We start from the raw sequence: 16,135 nt of genomic DNA on the forward strand, positions 1-16,135 counted from the left end.
GTACTTCGACACTGGATCACAGCATAACCTGAAACTTGTTTACATAACTAGTCATTTGTTGTACATTTAGTATCTCGAGATTTCTCTTTAGATTAAGTTTGCTCCTCTATGTTAATCAGCCATCTTTTTCAATATATGTATGTTCTCTTTCATCACATCAGTTAGTTATTCTGATGTCTTTCTACACTTTTTAATTATCTTTATCTTGGCTTTTCTATTCTTTTTAGATTTTCTGCATATATATCAAGAAATTATCAGTCCTGTCTAATTACCAGCTCTTTTGGCTATATCTTAATTTCTTGTTCTTCCCCTTATTTTTGTTACCAGCCAGATCTTTATTGTTGACTATAACATCTTGAGTAGCCTAGTCGTGTTAAGGCAGCAAATAAACAGGTAAATCATAAGTTTATCAAAGCTTTCACCAGGAGAGATATGAAAGTTAGAATTGTAACACTATCCTTCTGGTTACAGTTGTTTTCCATTTCTTGTCTTTTGAATTTCTGTGGCCATTCCCATGTCTTTTGTATTATCTTTGTTATTTCTCATATCCTATTTTCTTCATTTGTTACTCCCTAAACCCTAGAATGAATGTGGTCATTTTCTTATCCTGATATCATCATGTCATTCTATCTCTTGTTTTTCTGTAACAATATTTGGTCATCTCAACATAGCAGCTTACTTTTTAGCCCACCTCTTTACTTTTTTTAAGGCTTAAGATCCTGTTTAATAGTTTCTTCACTTTTTGAATATATTGATCACTAATACTATTTGTCTACCGTTGTTGGCCATCTTTCTTTACCCCAATTATCCTTCATTTCTTTCATTTTTTTTCATACTATTCGCCATTTCCCGCATTAGCGAGGTAGAGTTAAGAACAGAGGACTGGGTCTTAGAGGGAATATCCTCACCTGGCCCCCTTCTCTGTTCCTTCTTTTGGAAAATTAGAAAAAAAAAAAAAAAGGGGGGAGGATTTCCAGCCCCCCCGCTCCCCTTTTGGTCGCCTTCTACGACACGCAGGGAATACGTGGGAAGTATTCTTTCTCACCTATCCCCAGGGATGATATATATATATATATATATATATATATATATATATATATATATATATATATATATATTATATAAACTGGTGTGGATAACTGTAAATTTACAAACAGGGTGGCAGTAAGTGGTGGAACTGCAGTTGGAAGGGACCACTGGGTTATTCGTAGTTGGTGTGCCGCGCTGGACTCTGATTCAACTGCCAGCAGGAACTGCAGACGCATATCAATGTTCCACTTGTGTTTGCTCGTATGGCGTGAAGTACCAAGAGTTTGCATACACCTGTCAATTGTTGGGAGTTTAAAGTACGAACGGATAAGGCAGTGATAGCATTCGCCAGGTAGTAACAGCCCCCGGCTTCCCCTGTCACTAGCTGCAGTATTTGCTATAGCACGAAACCACGTAGATAATTCATTAATTTACGCAAGTTGATACATGGCATTGAGCTGATATTTGCCGGTAAAATCTACAGGGAGAAAAGTCGAATGACAGAAAAAACTTTCAACAACTTAAGGGTCCAGTTGAGAAACTTGTGTCTGAGAGTTGCGACTATGAATGATGTATTTGTTTTTGCTTTTATGATTTATATGAAAGGCTCTAGACACGAACGAAAGTCCTTGTACGGGCCAAGCCTTAAGAAGAGAGGAAAAAGACTAGAGTAGTCTGCAGAGCTCTTGAGGAAGGAGATAACCTGCTCTTTTAAGAACTGTTGAGAAAACATGACTTCAGTACTAAAAATGATGAAGTATGGACTAGAAGCCAAAAAAAAAAAAAAAAATGATGGGTGTATGGTTCCTGGTGATCTGTGGCTCAGATTTAATGAGACAGAAAGTAAGACCAGCAGTCCTGACACGTAGGGTGTAAGATGGTTCCGGCATACACTTAAGACGCCGAAGTCAAGACTGTAGTACTTGCCTGGCCAGCTGCTGTATGCCTAAAGTCCTCGTGTTCGTAATTTGTGTTGACAGCGACGACGCTGGAACTCACTCCGTACAACTTCAGGTGTTCGTTGTAGAGGTAACAGCGCTCACACTCCAGAGAAACTAAATGTTTCCATGAACACGCACGTGTCTTGTACTGCCACTTATAATCCCTGCTTCCTGCATCCTTGGATGTATATAAAAAGATATAAAAAACTTATAACATCATCTGGCAAGATGATAAACCCCATTACTTTTGAGATACTAAAGAGTGTTCTCCGGAGACGCAGCCTGTAACAGCGAGAAACAATGCTTGGTCAAATGTTTGCTAAAGAGGAAGAGGGAAGGTGTGCAACAGTCTTGGACAAGGCCGGCATATTGGTATCCCGGTTAGCGGCTCCGCTCGTTTTTAGCAGGTAATGGCGATACAAGCGTTGTCAGGTCTCTCATTGCTATGTACAGGGTACACACGCTGACGCTAAGGGCTGATGTCACCCACCTGACTGACAAACCTCCCGACAGCTAAGTGATACTAATGGCTTCCTGGCAGCTGACTCACCGTATCCAAACTTGGCTCAAGTCTCCTCCTTTGCTGGCCGCTCCCGGTAAGTCCTGACATGCGAATGTGCGTCTAATGTTTTGCTATTGTTTTGGTAAGTCAGCAATGTATTGACTCAATATACTTGCCAACAGTGATATGAAAATGAAACTTTTTCTTTGGGAGGCACCGTGGTAACACGGGTAGTGAGCTTCACTCACCTCCGTCATACATGTGAGAAAACATGCGAGCTGTGTCGTGTATGGGCAAACGTGGTTCCAATGTAAGGTTAGGTTAGGTCCTTTGGCCCACCAAGTAACCCCCGCCTTTGACCTTGTCTTAATCGACTGGTCCCCAGCGTTATGGATTTGAAAATCACACACTTGCTATCCCTTCGTGCGTGAAAAAGTCTCTGACATTTCGGAGATAATGTTTGAATTCTATCTATGATTTTCTCGTGCCTCGAGAAATCTTTCTCTTTTCAATTCGATATAACATTACTTACGGAGATAAAGTTCATGGAAGGGCTAAAGTAACGCAGCATTACATGTGATGGTCCATTGTGAGCCTTTGTCGCCCCAAATGTATTATCAGTCGCTCAGGAAACAATGTCAACACTTAACTTTCTCCATCTTCAATATTCTCCTGCAGTAGACCAGGGAGAGGGGACACAGAAGCCATTCGTGTAAAAGGAATCATCTTTCTCGCATATTCTGACACTGTTCATGTACCCGAGGTCAGCTGTGCGTTGAAATCAAGCAGTGGCCATGTACCATATTTGTAGAAAAAGAATGTTGAGGGGCTGATAAAGGAAAGCAAAGAAAGAGGAGTAGATCAAGATTTTGGAAGAAAGCTGGATGAAATTTTGAGCAAAATTAGAAATTATACTGGAAGAGATAAAAAAAGGAAAGAGGTTGTTGTGATAGTGGAAATCTGAATGTGAGAAGTAAGGAAGGGGAGTTGCTTATTCAAAAGGAAGTGAAAGGAAGATAGAAAAAGTATTTTGAAGAAATGATGAATGTGGGAGAAGGTCAGACAGTAGTTGTTACATGCAGAGTAATGGAGGATGGAAGGAAAAGGATACAGGTGCAGGAGCCTTTAGCAGGAAGGGAGGTATACCAAAAGATCAGTAATGGGATTAAAGGTAGGAAAGGCACCTAGAGGGGATGAAATTCTTGCTGAACTGGTGAAATATTGAAGAGAAAGTGTGATAGACTGGATGCTTTGATATGTGATTTAGTATAGAAGCAGAAGGCTGTTCCTGAAGTGTGGGTGAAAGCTAATACTGGTCTGTTATGTAAACGATGTATGTAGATATCTTAGGGGAATGTTTGTTATGTACACCAGGAAAAGTGTATGCAAGAGTGTTGATTGATAAAGTGATGGAAATGACTGAATGCTGAATATGTGAGGAGCAAGGGGGTTATGTGAAATTTAGCTGTGTGGATCAGATTTTAGAGGTGAGAATAATAGTGAAAAAGTATCTTCTGGAAGGTAAGAAGGTGTATGCAGCTTTTATATATTTGGAGAAAGCATTTGACAGAGCTGAGTAGAATGCTTTATGGAATGTATTAAGATTATACAGGGTAAGGGGACAACTATCATATGGTGTGAAAGCCATCTATAGAGGAGCAAATGCATGTGTGAGAGTGGATGGAGAATTGAATGAAAGTTTTGATGTACATGTGGGTGTGAGGCAGGGCTGTGTGATGTACTGTGGCTATTTAACATATTTACAGATGTAGTGGTGAGAAAGATGAAAGCAAAATAAGGGAAAAGAAGTGTAGATATGAAGTGTGTTGTGAGAGGTATAGTGGCTAGTGACCAGTCTGTTTACAGATGATGCTGTGTTGTTTGCTGAGAGTGAAGAGGAGGTTGTAAGTGTGTTATGATGTGTATAAGTATAGGCGATGGATGATAAATGCAAGTAAAAGTAAAATAATGATGTTTGAAAAATGGCGAAAGCAGAGGTTTTGTATAGAGAGAGAGAAAAAGTTGTATGAAACTTTGATATAGATATGGGAGATAAAAGACTGAAAGACTTGACAATATTTAAGTATTTGGGAGCTATCGTGAGTAAGTTTGGAGATAAGGAAGGAGAGATAAAGGAGAGAGCAGTATAGGGTAGAATACTCATTAGGACCCTAAACAGAATAATGAAGGCTAGAGGTGTAAGTATGGAAGTGTAGAAAGGTTTAAGGGATAGCATGGTCCTCCTGACCCTGACCTGTGCAACCAAAACATGGACATGGAATGAGTCACAGATTCAAGAAGCCAGGCATTGGGGATGAGAGATGTGGTTTGGCACTGAATGAATTGTGGAATGGTATAATGAGTGGCATGTAATACTTTGAGGTGGTTTAGTCATGTGGAAAGAATGCAAGAACCCCTGGGAAGTTTACGAGGAAAATGCATGTTTTTTTTTTTTTTTTTTTTTTTTTTTTTTTTTTATACTTTGTCGCTGTCTCCCGCGTTTGCGAGGTAGCGCAAGGAAACAGACGAAAGAAATGGCCCAACCCCCCCCCCCATACACATGTACATACACACGTCCACACACGCAAATATACATACCTACACAGCTTTCCATGGTTTACCCCAGACACTTCACATGCCTTGCTTCAATCCACTGACAGCACGTCAACCCCTGTATACCACATGACTCCAATTCACTCTATTTCTTGCCCTCCTTTCACCCTCCTGCATGTTCAGGCCCCGATCACACAAAATCTTTTTCACTCCATCTTTCCACCTCCAATTTGGTCTCCCTCTTCTCCTCGTTCCCTCCACCTCCGACACATATATCCTCTTGGTCAATCTCTCCTCACTCATTCTCTCCATGTGCCCAAACCATTTCAAAACACCCTCTTCTGCTCTCTCAACCACGCTCTTTTTATTTCCACACATCTCTCTTACCCTTACGTTACTTACTCGATCAAACCACCTCACACCACACATTGTCCTCAAACATCTCATTTCCAGCACATCCATCCTCCTGCGCACATCTCTATCCATAGCCCACGCCTCGCAACCATACAACATTGTTGGAACCACTATTCCCTCAAACATACCCATTTTTGCTTTCCGAGATAATGTTCTCGACTTCCACACATTTTTCAAGGCTCCCAAAATTTTCGCCCCCTCCCCCACCCTATGATCCACTTCCGCTTCCATGGTTCCATCCGCTGACAGATCCACTCCCAGATATCTAAAACACTTCACTTCCTCCAGTTTTTCTCCATTCAAACTCACCTCCCAATTGACTTGACCCTCACCCCTACTGTACCTAATAACCTTGCTCTTATTCACATTTACTCTCAACTTTCTTCTTCCACACACTTTACCAAACTCATGCATGATAGGATGATTAAAGGATGTAAGAGCAAGAGTGGAAGAGTACTGGAGGGAGAGAAATAGGGGAAGAATGGAAGGACTGGTGTATGCAAGGGAGTTATTTAAGGACAGGGATAAATTGAGACTTTTTTGTTGCCACCCCCTTGATGGGAGTTTCCAAAAGGAACAGGCATCAATCAAAGATATAGATAGATGGATGGATAGATTATTCTCTTTAAGTTCTTTTACATTTTTTTTTTTTTTTTTGTAGCTGTTTCAATGGCTAATATGACTTGGCCTTCACTCTTCACTCCTTAACCTCAACTCTGTCACCAAGTTGGCAAATTGCTGGGTCACCTATATTTAACCTTTGTACAAAGAATAAAATCCATTGTCATGGGAGGCAACTAAGAGGGTAGGAGTTAGGGGCTGGAAACCCCCTTCTTGTATTTTAGAATTTTAAAAGATGGAATGGAAGGAGCCAATTGAGGATTGCTCATCCTTATCAAACGCTAAGGCAAGGGTGTCGGAATGCATGTGGATGTAACCAAGATGAGAAGAGAGGAGAGATAGGTAACATGGTTGAGGAAAGAACCCTTGATGTGTAAAGGGAAAAAGGGTTTGGGAGTGTCTTAGGAATAAAGTCAGTTGTAGTTGGTGTGAAGGCAAAAGCTAAGGAAAGGTAGCACTATTGTTGAAGCCAGAGTTATGGGAATGTGTGAGAGTGAAAGAAAGTAAACTCCAGACTGATGTGGGTAAAGATGATTGTATAGTGCCATTTTTCAAAGTCAATATGGACAAAGGTGAATGCACAAGCTACAGATGTATAAGTTTGTTTAGTGTGCTTGATAAGTTGTATGTGAGAGTGGTGATTGAGTAGGTGAAGATATGTACAGAGCATCAGATTGAGGAGGAACATCGTTGTTTCAGGAGTGGTATAGGATATATGAATTAGGAGTTTGCTAAGAAAAAAAAAAATTGCGTGGGAAATACTTAGGGAAACAGAAGGATATGGTGGTGGCATTTATGGATCTGGAGAAAGCATATGATAGGACTGATAGAGATGCCTTATGGAAGGACTTGCAAATATATGGCATGAGAAGAAAGCTACTAAAAGCAGTGAGATGTTTTTATCATGAGTGTAAGATATGCACAAGTGGGAAGAGTGGAGAGTGAGTGGTTCCTTTTGAAGGTTCTGCAGCAGGGTTATGTGATGCCATCATGGCTGTTTAATTTGTTTATTGTTGGGGTGGTCATAGAAGTTGATATAAGGATCTTGAAAAGAGGGGCAAGTATGCAGTCCTTATAGGGTGAAGGGGATTGGGAAGTGAGTCAGTTGTTTGCTGATGACACTGCACTGGCAGCTGATTTGAATGAGAAACGGTAGAAGTTGATAACTAAGTTTGGTAGAGTGTATGAAAGAAAGAAGTTGAGAGATAATGTGAGTAAAAGCAATATTATTAGGTTAGCAAGGCAAAGGGTCAGGTAGTTGGGGTGTGAGTTTGAATGTCAAAACTGGAGAAGTGAAGTGTTTTAGATACATGGGAGTGAACATGGCAATGAATGGAACCATGGAAGCAGAAGTGAGTCATAGGATGGAGAAGGGGGCAAAAGTTCTTAGACCATTAAGGAATATGTAGAAAGAGATGTCATTATATAGGAGGGCAAAAATCTGTATGTTTGAAGGTATAGTTGTCCCAAATATGTTGTATGATTGTGAGGCATGACCATCAGTGGCCACATAGCAGCAAGCCACTGAAGCTGATTTTTTTTCTTGTATAGGTTTTACTGCTCCAAGAGTAAGATAGGCTTTTGCAAGGTCTTCTGCCTGCTAAGCACTTTTTGGGAGCTATATCCATGACACTTATTATAGGTATTCACGAAATTCTTTTATAATTCACTGAACAACCACCATTCATATGATATGAGGCTATCCACAAAAATTGAATGGTACTGTTTCGTTTGTAAGCCTTCAGTTTATTACTTGTGATGGATTTGAGGCATGATTGTTGTTGTCTTTCTGAAAAGCTGAGGAAATTGGGGAAGTAGTCTGGGCTTTTTGTGTAACTTGTCAGAGATGGGTCACTTGACCACATTTGTAGATAAGATGTGGTTTCTGATGACAACATTAACGTTAGTTACTCTAAATGGGCAGGTTATGCTTAGAAAGAGGCAGTGAGATAGCATTAGAATGATAGAATTATTTGTATGACTATCATTGAATATTTCCCAAATTGTAGACATTAATGCTGGTACAGTACATTTTCAGGGTCAAATTCTTGATGTATTGTCATTTCAGTATACATGAATGTTTTTAGGTAGTGAGTGGTTATTTCAGGTTAAGACTAAATTAGATTGTAATTGTAAAAAAAGTCTAGAAGATTCATAATACTTGACCTTCTCCTCCTCCTTCTCCTCCTCAACCCTTCTTCAAACATAACCCTTTCTTTGGGGACAGTAAAACAGTGTGTCCCCAGTGTAGTTTGGGAAAACATAACAAAAAAATGATTTTACATTTGCTGTAGCAGTGAACAGAGTACTTCTTTTAGATTGGAAGTATTGAAATTATTTAAATGCACTTCTTTATGCCACCACCATAAGGCATCACAAGGAGTATGACATCAGCCAATCAGTAAATATCTGCTTTGCTTGAAGTTTTGGATGAAAACTCTGTGTAATCTCTCATGGAATTTACTCCCCTGCTCTGAGAGTGTGGCATCATACTCATTACTCGAACAAATAGAGGCTGACTTACCCCTAGGCCCTTTGTTTTCTCTTATATGGGTGAGGCTCACAGACTGTGGCAGCTTTCTTTTATCTTGCTAAATAAATTGGTACATTTGTAAAAGTGCTAGGTTTAAAATACTAAGAGTGGATGTGAGTCATGACCTGCATAAAAATGGTAGGACAAAAGTTGGGGCCCACAGTAAATGAATCATATTTTCACCTCTGCAAATGTTTCCAAATCACCTATTTGTGAAAAGAACAGGCTGTGTTTATTCGTAATACTTGCATGTAGTTCAGTGTGATTTCTCTATCATTTCTGAAAATAGACATATGATTTGGTCTACTGCAATTCCTTGGTACAGTTTCTTTCCAATGAGCTTCCAGCCATTCTTACATTCTGTACTTCATTTTAGTATCTAGAGTAAGATGCCATTAAGACCATGCACCTTTTTAGGGTCAGGATCATGCACAAGTTTACTTACATCTTAAGTGATGATTTCGGTACTTTTTATCATCTTTTCCTGATATTATCACTGAATAATGAGTTAACAAGTTCTCATCTTTAAAGACTTTTGGATTTAGCATTCAGCTCCTTACACATGCCTTCCTCTATTTCATCAGTCCTTTCCTCAGAGTTCTTAAATCTGTTATTTGTTTGTTTACTGAGAGTTTACTCCTGATAATTTTATGGAACAGTTTAGGATTTCCAGTTTCCATGTTTGCTGTGTTGTTGTAAAATTCATCTGCTCTCTCTTCGATATTCTGTACTGTGCTTACACCTCCCAAATTCAGTTAACAATCAATATCTTCTCCATAGTATGACTGGACCATCCATACCTTTTAGAATTAATAAGACCTTTTCTCTCTTTATTTTTCTGTTCATTTCATCTTAAGTTATTAGTGCCCTTCTGCTTACTCCCTCACTTTAGGCTTCACAGGTCATGAAATATATTTTTCATACTCCGACCATGGCTTTTGCATCCTAAATGATCCTAATGATCCTAAAAGGTATTCAGCATAATTAGATTAACTCCTTTGTATCTCCTCTTGTCTTTTGGTTCCTCCCTACTTCCATAGTTATTTTCTTTATATCCATGTTCTCAGACTTGTGAAGTGCATGGTTGCTTTTCCCAAGAATGGCACTACGATTTTCTTTTTTACCTAGAAGCTGATGTATGGAAATATTAGGAAAATGTCAATGATGTATCTGCCCATTTGAAATTAGTATTGCTACAGAAAATTCTTCAGAATCCATTTTAAGAAATAATACCTTCATGTATTTGCTTATATATGTGTGTGTAAGTGTGTAATTAACCCATTTATAGTTTATGGGAAGGGAGCTGTACTCTGGTGGGATCCCATCTCGTGAACATTATCAAATTGCTTTTCAAATTTTTGTATGCTGTCTGCATTTACCATGTCTTCATTTAAGTTGTTCCATTTATCCACAACTATAAAGTAAAAGTACTTCCTCACATTTTTTGATGCATTTCTCACTTAATTTCATACTATTATCCCTGTTATAGAGGTAATAACATGAAATGAAATGAGTTTTATGTCAACATATTTAAATGAACTGTTCACTGTCTCCATCAGCAGTGTTTTGAAAACTGAAAGGATATGATCAGATCACTCCTCACTCTTCTCTCTTCTGAAGGTGGGCAAATTCAAGGCCTTTAGCCTTCTTTTTAGCTCTTCTCTGGACCTTCTCAAATAGTTCTTTGGGCTTCTTTAGGTGCCTTGATCAAACATTAGAAGCATACTTTAATTTTGGCCTTTTTAGGATGTAAACACCTCACTGAACATTTCTTTAACCCTGAACTAAAATGAAATTCTCGTATTTGCTAGCAGACAGTTGGAGACAAATGAGATTCTCATATTTGCTATCAGACAATTGGTCTCCCTAACTATTCTCAAAATGTGGGTCTCTGGCAAGAGGTTAGCATTGATGTTAAGAATCATGTTTCTCACACACAGATTTCTGTAGCATACTTCCTTCTAAATGATGAATAGATTGAGACCCTCTTTCATTGTGATTCAATCTCATTACTTTACATTTACTCTGTTTGAACTTTACCAACCTTGTATTAGACCCACTTTGAACCCAGTCAAAGTCCCCTAACAAGATGATGCAGTCCTCCCTGATTTTTGCTCCTCACGTGACTATTGCATTATCCACAGATGTATTCAGGTAGGAGTCCACACCTTTTGGCAAGTCATTCACTTAGATCAAGGAGGCGTAATGGCCTTAGAATAGAACCCTGCAGCTCTCCACAGGAGGCTTCCCCTATTTTGAAAAGGCGCCTATGACATATGTCATTTGCTCCCTTCCACCTAGATAAACTTATACACATCAGAGGATTCCAGCTTCTTAACTAGCCTTCCTTGCAGTACAGTGTCAGATGTTTTGTGATGGTGTGTATGTGTAATTTCCAGTTTCTGATTACCTATTTGTGCATTCAAAGAAGGAGTTCTACACTCATGGGACTCCATCTCTTTAACCTTTCTGTCTTACAGTGTCTTGAAATTTTTGATGCTCTTATGTTCTCTGTTTCCTCGCCTTGCTTATTTCAGTCATCCTTTTTGTGATTGTGAGATCTGATGTTGATGATGCATCTTCCCCTTAGAGTCAAGTATGTTCATTTTGACATTTTAGTTCGGGAAGCTCTGAATGCATTCGAAGAGTTGCATGTGTTTTATTTGTATATTTTTTCTTATGTTTTTTGTTTATATACGAGTTTTTATGTATTTGCACTTATATTGAAAGAATATCACAATTTTGCCATTATATCAGACAAACTTACAACTCCTTAACATTCAAAACCCAAGAGCTTTGCCATATGACCAACATCTGCAGATGAAGATCTTTACATTGAGAATTCTTGTCATAGTTTCAGAGCTACTTTCTGGGTAGGAGTAGGGAAGGAGAACACTTATAGGTGATGTATGCTACCACAGGACAATCATTCTAAGCTACCATGCAGACACACTGGGGAAGGAAAGTGTGCAGTTTTTATTGATTCTGCATCATGTGCCAACATATATATATTTTTTCTTGCATATTCTTCATTTCCCGCATTAGCGAGGTAGCGTTAAGAAAAGAGGACTGAGTCTAGAAGGGAAATTCTTCACTTGGCCCCCTTCTCTGTTCCTTCTTTTAGAAAAGTAAAAACTGGAGGGGAGGATTTCCAGCCCCCAGCTCCCTCCCCTTTTAGTTGCCTTCTGCGACACGCAGGGAATATGTGGGAAGTATTGTTTCTTCCCAATCCCCAGGGATAGTATACTTTATTTATTTATTATACTTTGTCGCTGTCTCCCACGTTAGCAAGGTAGTGCAAGGAAACAGGCGAAGAAAAGGCCCAACCTTCTCACATACACATGTAAATACATACACATCCACACACGCACATATACATACCTATACATCTCAGCGTATCCATACATATACACACACAGACATATACATATATACACATGTACATAATTCATACTGACTGCCCTTATTCATTCCCATCGCCACCCAGCCACACATGAAATGACAGCCCCCTCCCCCCACATGTGCACGAGGTAGCACTAGGAGAAGACAACAAAGGCCACATTCGTTCACACTCAGTCTCTAGCTGTCATGTATAATGCACTGAAACCACAGCTCCCTTTCCACATTCAGGCCCCACAAAACTTTCCATGAATTACCCCAGACACTGCACATTCCCTGGTTCAATCCATTGACAGCATGTCGACCCTGGTATACCACATCGTTCCTATTCACCCTCTTCCTTGCACACCTTTCACCCTCCTGCATGTTCAGGCCCCGATCACTCAAAATCTTTTTCACTCCATCTTTCCACCTCCAATTTGGTCTCCCACTTCTCCTTGTTCCCTCCACCTCTGACACATGTATCCTCTTTGTCAATCTTTCCTCACTCATTCTCTCCATGTGACCAAACCATTTCAAAACACCCTCTTCTGCTCTCTCAACCACACTCTTTTTATTACCATGCATCTCTCTTACACTCTCATTACTTACTCGATCAAACCACCTCACACCACATATTGTCCTCAAACATCTCATTTCCAGCACATCCACCCTCCTATGCACAACTCTATCTATAGCCCACGCCTCGCAACCATATAACATTGTTGGAACCACTATTCCTTCAAACATACTCATTTTTGCTTTCTAAGATAACGTTCTCGACTTCCACACAATTTCAACGCTCCCAGAACTTTCGCCCCCTCACCCACCCTGTGACTCACTTCCGCCTCCATGGTTCCATCTGCTGCCAAACCCACTCCCAGATATCTAAAACACTTCACTTCCTCCAGTTTTTCTCCATTCAAACTTAACTCCTAATTGACTTGTCCCTCAACCCTACTGTACCTAATAACCTTGCTCTTATTTACATTTATTCTCTGCTTTCTTCTTTCACACACTCCACCAAACTCAGTCACCAACTTCTGCAGTTTCTCACCTGAATCAGCCACCAGTGCTGTATCATCAGCGAACAACAATTGACTTACTTCCCAAACCCTCTCATCCACAACAGACTGCATATTTGCCCCTCTCTCCAAAACTCTTGCATTCACCTCCCTAACAACCCCATCCATAAACAAATTAAACAACCATGGAGACATTATGCACCCCGGCTGCAAACCGACATTCACTAGGAACCAATCATTGTCCTCTCTTCCTGCTCGTACACATGTCTTACATCCTTGATAAAAACTTTTCACTGCTTCTAGCAACTTACCTCCCACACCATATGCTCTTAATACCTTCCACAAAGCATCTCTATCTACTATATCATATGCCTTCTCCAGATCCATAAATGCTACATATAAATCCATCAGTTTTTCTAAGTATTTCTCACATACATTGTTTAAAGCAAAAACCTGATCCACACATCCTCTACTACTTCTGAAACCTCTTTGCTCTTCTCCAATCTGATGCTCCGTACATGCTTTTACCCTCTCAGTCAGTACCCTCCTATATAATTTTCTAGGAATACTCAACAAACTTATACCTCTGTAATTTGAATGCTCACTTTTATCCCCTTTGCCTATGTACAGTGGCACTATGCATGCATTCTGCCAATCCTCAGGCACTTCACCATGAACCATACATATATTGACTATCCTTACCAATCAGTTAAACAATACAGTCATCCCCTTTTTTAATAAATTCAACTGCAATACCATCCAAACCTGCCACCTTGCCGGCTTTCATATTCCACAAAGCTTTTATTACCTCTTCTCTGTTTACCAAACCATTCTCCCTGACCCTCTCACTTCGCACACCACCTCAACCAAAACACCCTATATCTGCCACTCTATCATCGAACACATTTAACAAACCTTCAAAATACTCACTCCATCTTCTCACATCACCACCACTTGTTATTAACTTCCCATTAGCCCTTTTCACCAATGTTCCCAATTTGTTCTCATTTCTTATGCGCTTTATTTACCTCCTTCCAACTCATCTTTTTATTCTCCCTAAAATTTAATGATACTCTCTCACCCCAACTCTCATTTGCTGCCCTCTTTTTCACCTCTTGCACCTTCCTCTTGACCTGCCTCTTTCTTGTATACATCTCCCAGTCATTTGCACTACTTCCGTCCAGAAATCGTCCAAATGCCTCTCTCTTCTCTTTCACTAACAATCTTACTTCTTCATCCCACCACTCACTACCCTTTCTAATCCGCCCAACACTCACTACCCTTTCTAATCCGCCCAACACTCACTACCCTTTCCAATCCACCCACCTCCCACCTTTCTCATGCCACAAGCATCTTTTGTGCAAGCCATCACTGCTTCCCTAAATGCATCCCATTTTTCCCCTGTGTGGTGTGCTAAGAGGGTTAGGGAGAATGATCTGGTGAAGAGAGAAGAGGTAGTGAAAGCAAGGCGGCTGGTTTGGATGGTATTACAGTGGAATTTATTACAATAGAGGGTGACTGTGTTGTTGATTAGTTGATAAGTGAAGTGCCTGAGGATTGGTGGAATGCTTGCATAGTGCCATTGTACAAAGGTAAAGGGGATAAAGGTGAGTGTTCAAATTACAGAGGCATAAGTATTCCTGGCAAATTATATGGGAGGATATTGATTGAGAGGGTGAAGGCATGTATAGAACCTTCTCCCCATACCTGACTCTATGACTCACTTCCTCTTCCATAATTCCATTTGCTGCTGAGTCCACTCCTAGATATCTAAAAGGCTTCACTTCCTTCAATTTTTTCCCATTCAGACTTACATTGGAACAGTAACCCCTCCATGGGTACTACAAGACTAAGTTTGCTTTTAGTTCTGTTTATCTCTCATTCTCTAGGGATAAAAACATCCATAAGGGTACAAAATTCATGAATGTTTAATGAAGGGAAAAGACTTTGTGGATGTTAGAGGGTTAAACTTCTCAGTGTTTACTTCAGCTAATTCTTCTATTAGTTAGATTTTTTCTATCCTCAGTTAGTATCCTTCTGTAAAATTGTCTTTTGATGTATTTTCATGGATTTTTTTTGTGGCCTCTAGTTAGTTTATTTTTAAAAACTTTCTTATTTTCATTATCAGAACTGAAATTAGATTTATGATGATTATATCATATATCCTTCTTTCCAAAGTAGGTAGTCCATATCTCTTAGTCTTCCTCTATGAGTCATCTCATGCAGCTCCTGTGCCCGCTTGAGAGAATTTTACTGCTTTTCCCATATCTTTATGAATTATCAAACAAGGAAACTTTAAGTTTTAGTATCTTATTCTAGTATTTCTTTAATATTTGACTAAACAGTTATGTGCATGTTCTTATTCCTGTATGAGAAGACTCTCTTGATATTGGCCATTGGGTAATAAGTTTTTTACTAGATGTTAATATGCCTACCAGGTGATGAATCAGGTGTAATATCTGTTCCCAGGTCTTTTTCACAAGTGGATTCCTCTAAATCAACTCCTCCCAATGAGTAGGTGTAATTTTGTATGTTATATCCCTCTCCCACCTGTAAAGTCCTTCATTTGTTATGTACAGGATTCATAAGCCATATTTCCTAACACCATTTTTATTGCTAGTCCAGATTTCTTTACAAGACTTAGCACTCCAGAATTTTTTCATTATATATGTGATTCATGTCATCTGCAAAAACTTTTCATATGTTTACCATTTTCTGCTTTAGCAAGGCAGTACCAGGAACAAATGAAGAAATGGCCTAATTCACTCGCATTCTCTCTTAGCTGTCATGCTTAATGCACCAAAACCAGAGCCACACATCTACAACCAGACCCCACAGACCTTTCTGTGATTTCCCCCAACCACCTCATATGCATTAGTTCTGCCTACTGACAGCATGTCATCCACTGTACACCAGAGTGCTTCAGTTCACTCTATTCCTTTCATACCTCACTCCCTCCTGCATGTTCAGGCCCAGAACCTTCAAAGCATGTTTCACTTCATCTTTCCACATTCTAGATTTCCCACTTTTTTCCTATCCACTTCTCATATGTATACCCTCTTTGTCATCCTTTCCTCAGTCATCTCTCTTATGTATTCAAGCCATTTCAGCAAACCTCTTCAGCTCTCTCAAACATGCT

General features: G+C 39.6%; 1 protein-coding gene across 13 annotated transcripts in view; it reads left to right on the plus strand.

Moving 5' to 3' along the window:
* Asator (tau-tubulin kinase asator) overlaps nucleotides 1-16,135 on the plus strand; it is a 595,476-nt gene that overhangs the window by 534,871 nt on the left and 44,470 nt on the right. For 11 of the 13 annotated variants that reach the window (XR_011712966.1, XM_071663284.1, XM_071663303.1 and 8 more), the window contains one exon: nucleotides 15,466-15,510. The exons of the other annotated variants lie outside the window; for them this stretch is intronic. Coding sequence is in view for 10 of the 11 variants with exons in the window: in XM_071663284.1 (XP_071519385.1) it covers nucleotides 15,466-15,510 (45 nt within the window). In the remaining variant the exon portion in view is untranslated. The remainder of the gene's footprint in view (nucleotides 1-15,465; nucleotides 15,511-16,135) is intronic. 13 annotated transcript variants of the gene reach the window in all.

The sequence above is a fragment of the Panulirus ornatus genome, chromosome 1, assembly GCF_036320965.1.
Source record: "Panulirus ornatus isolate Po-2019 chromosome 1, ASM3632096v1, whole genome shotgun sequence".
In the NCBI taxonomy this organism is placed as follows: Eukaryota; Metazoa; Arthropoda; class Malacostraca; order Decapoda; family Palinuridae; genus Panulirus; species Panulirus ornatus.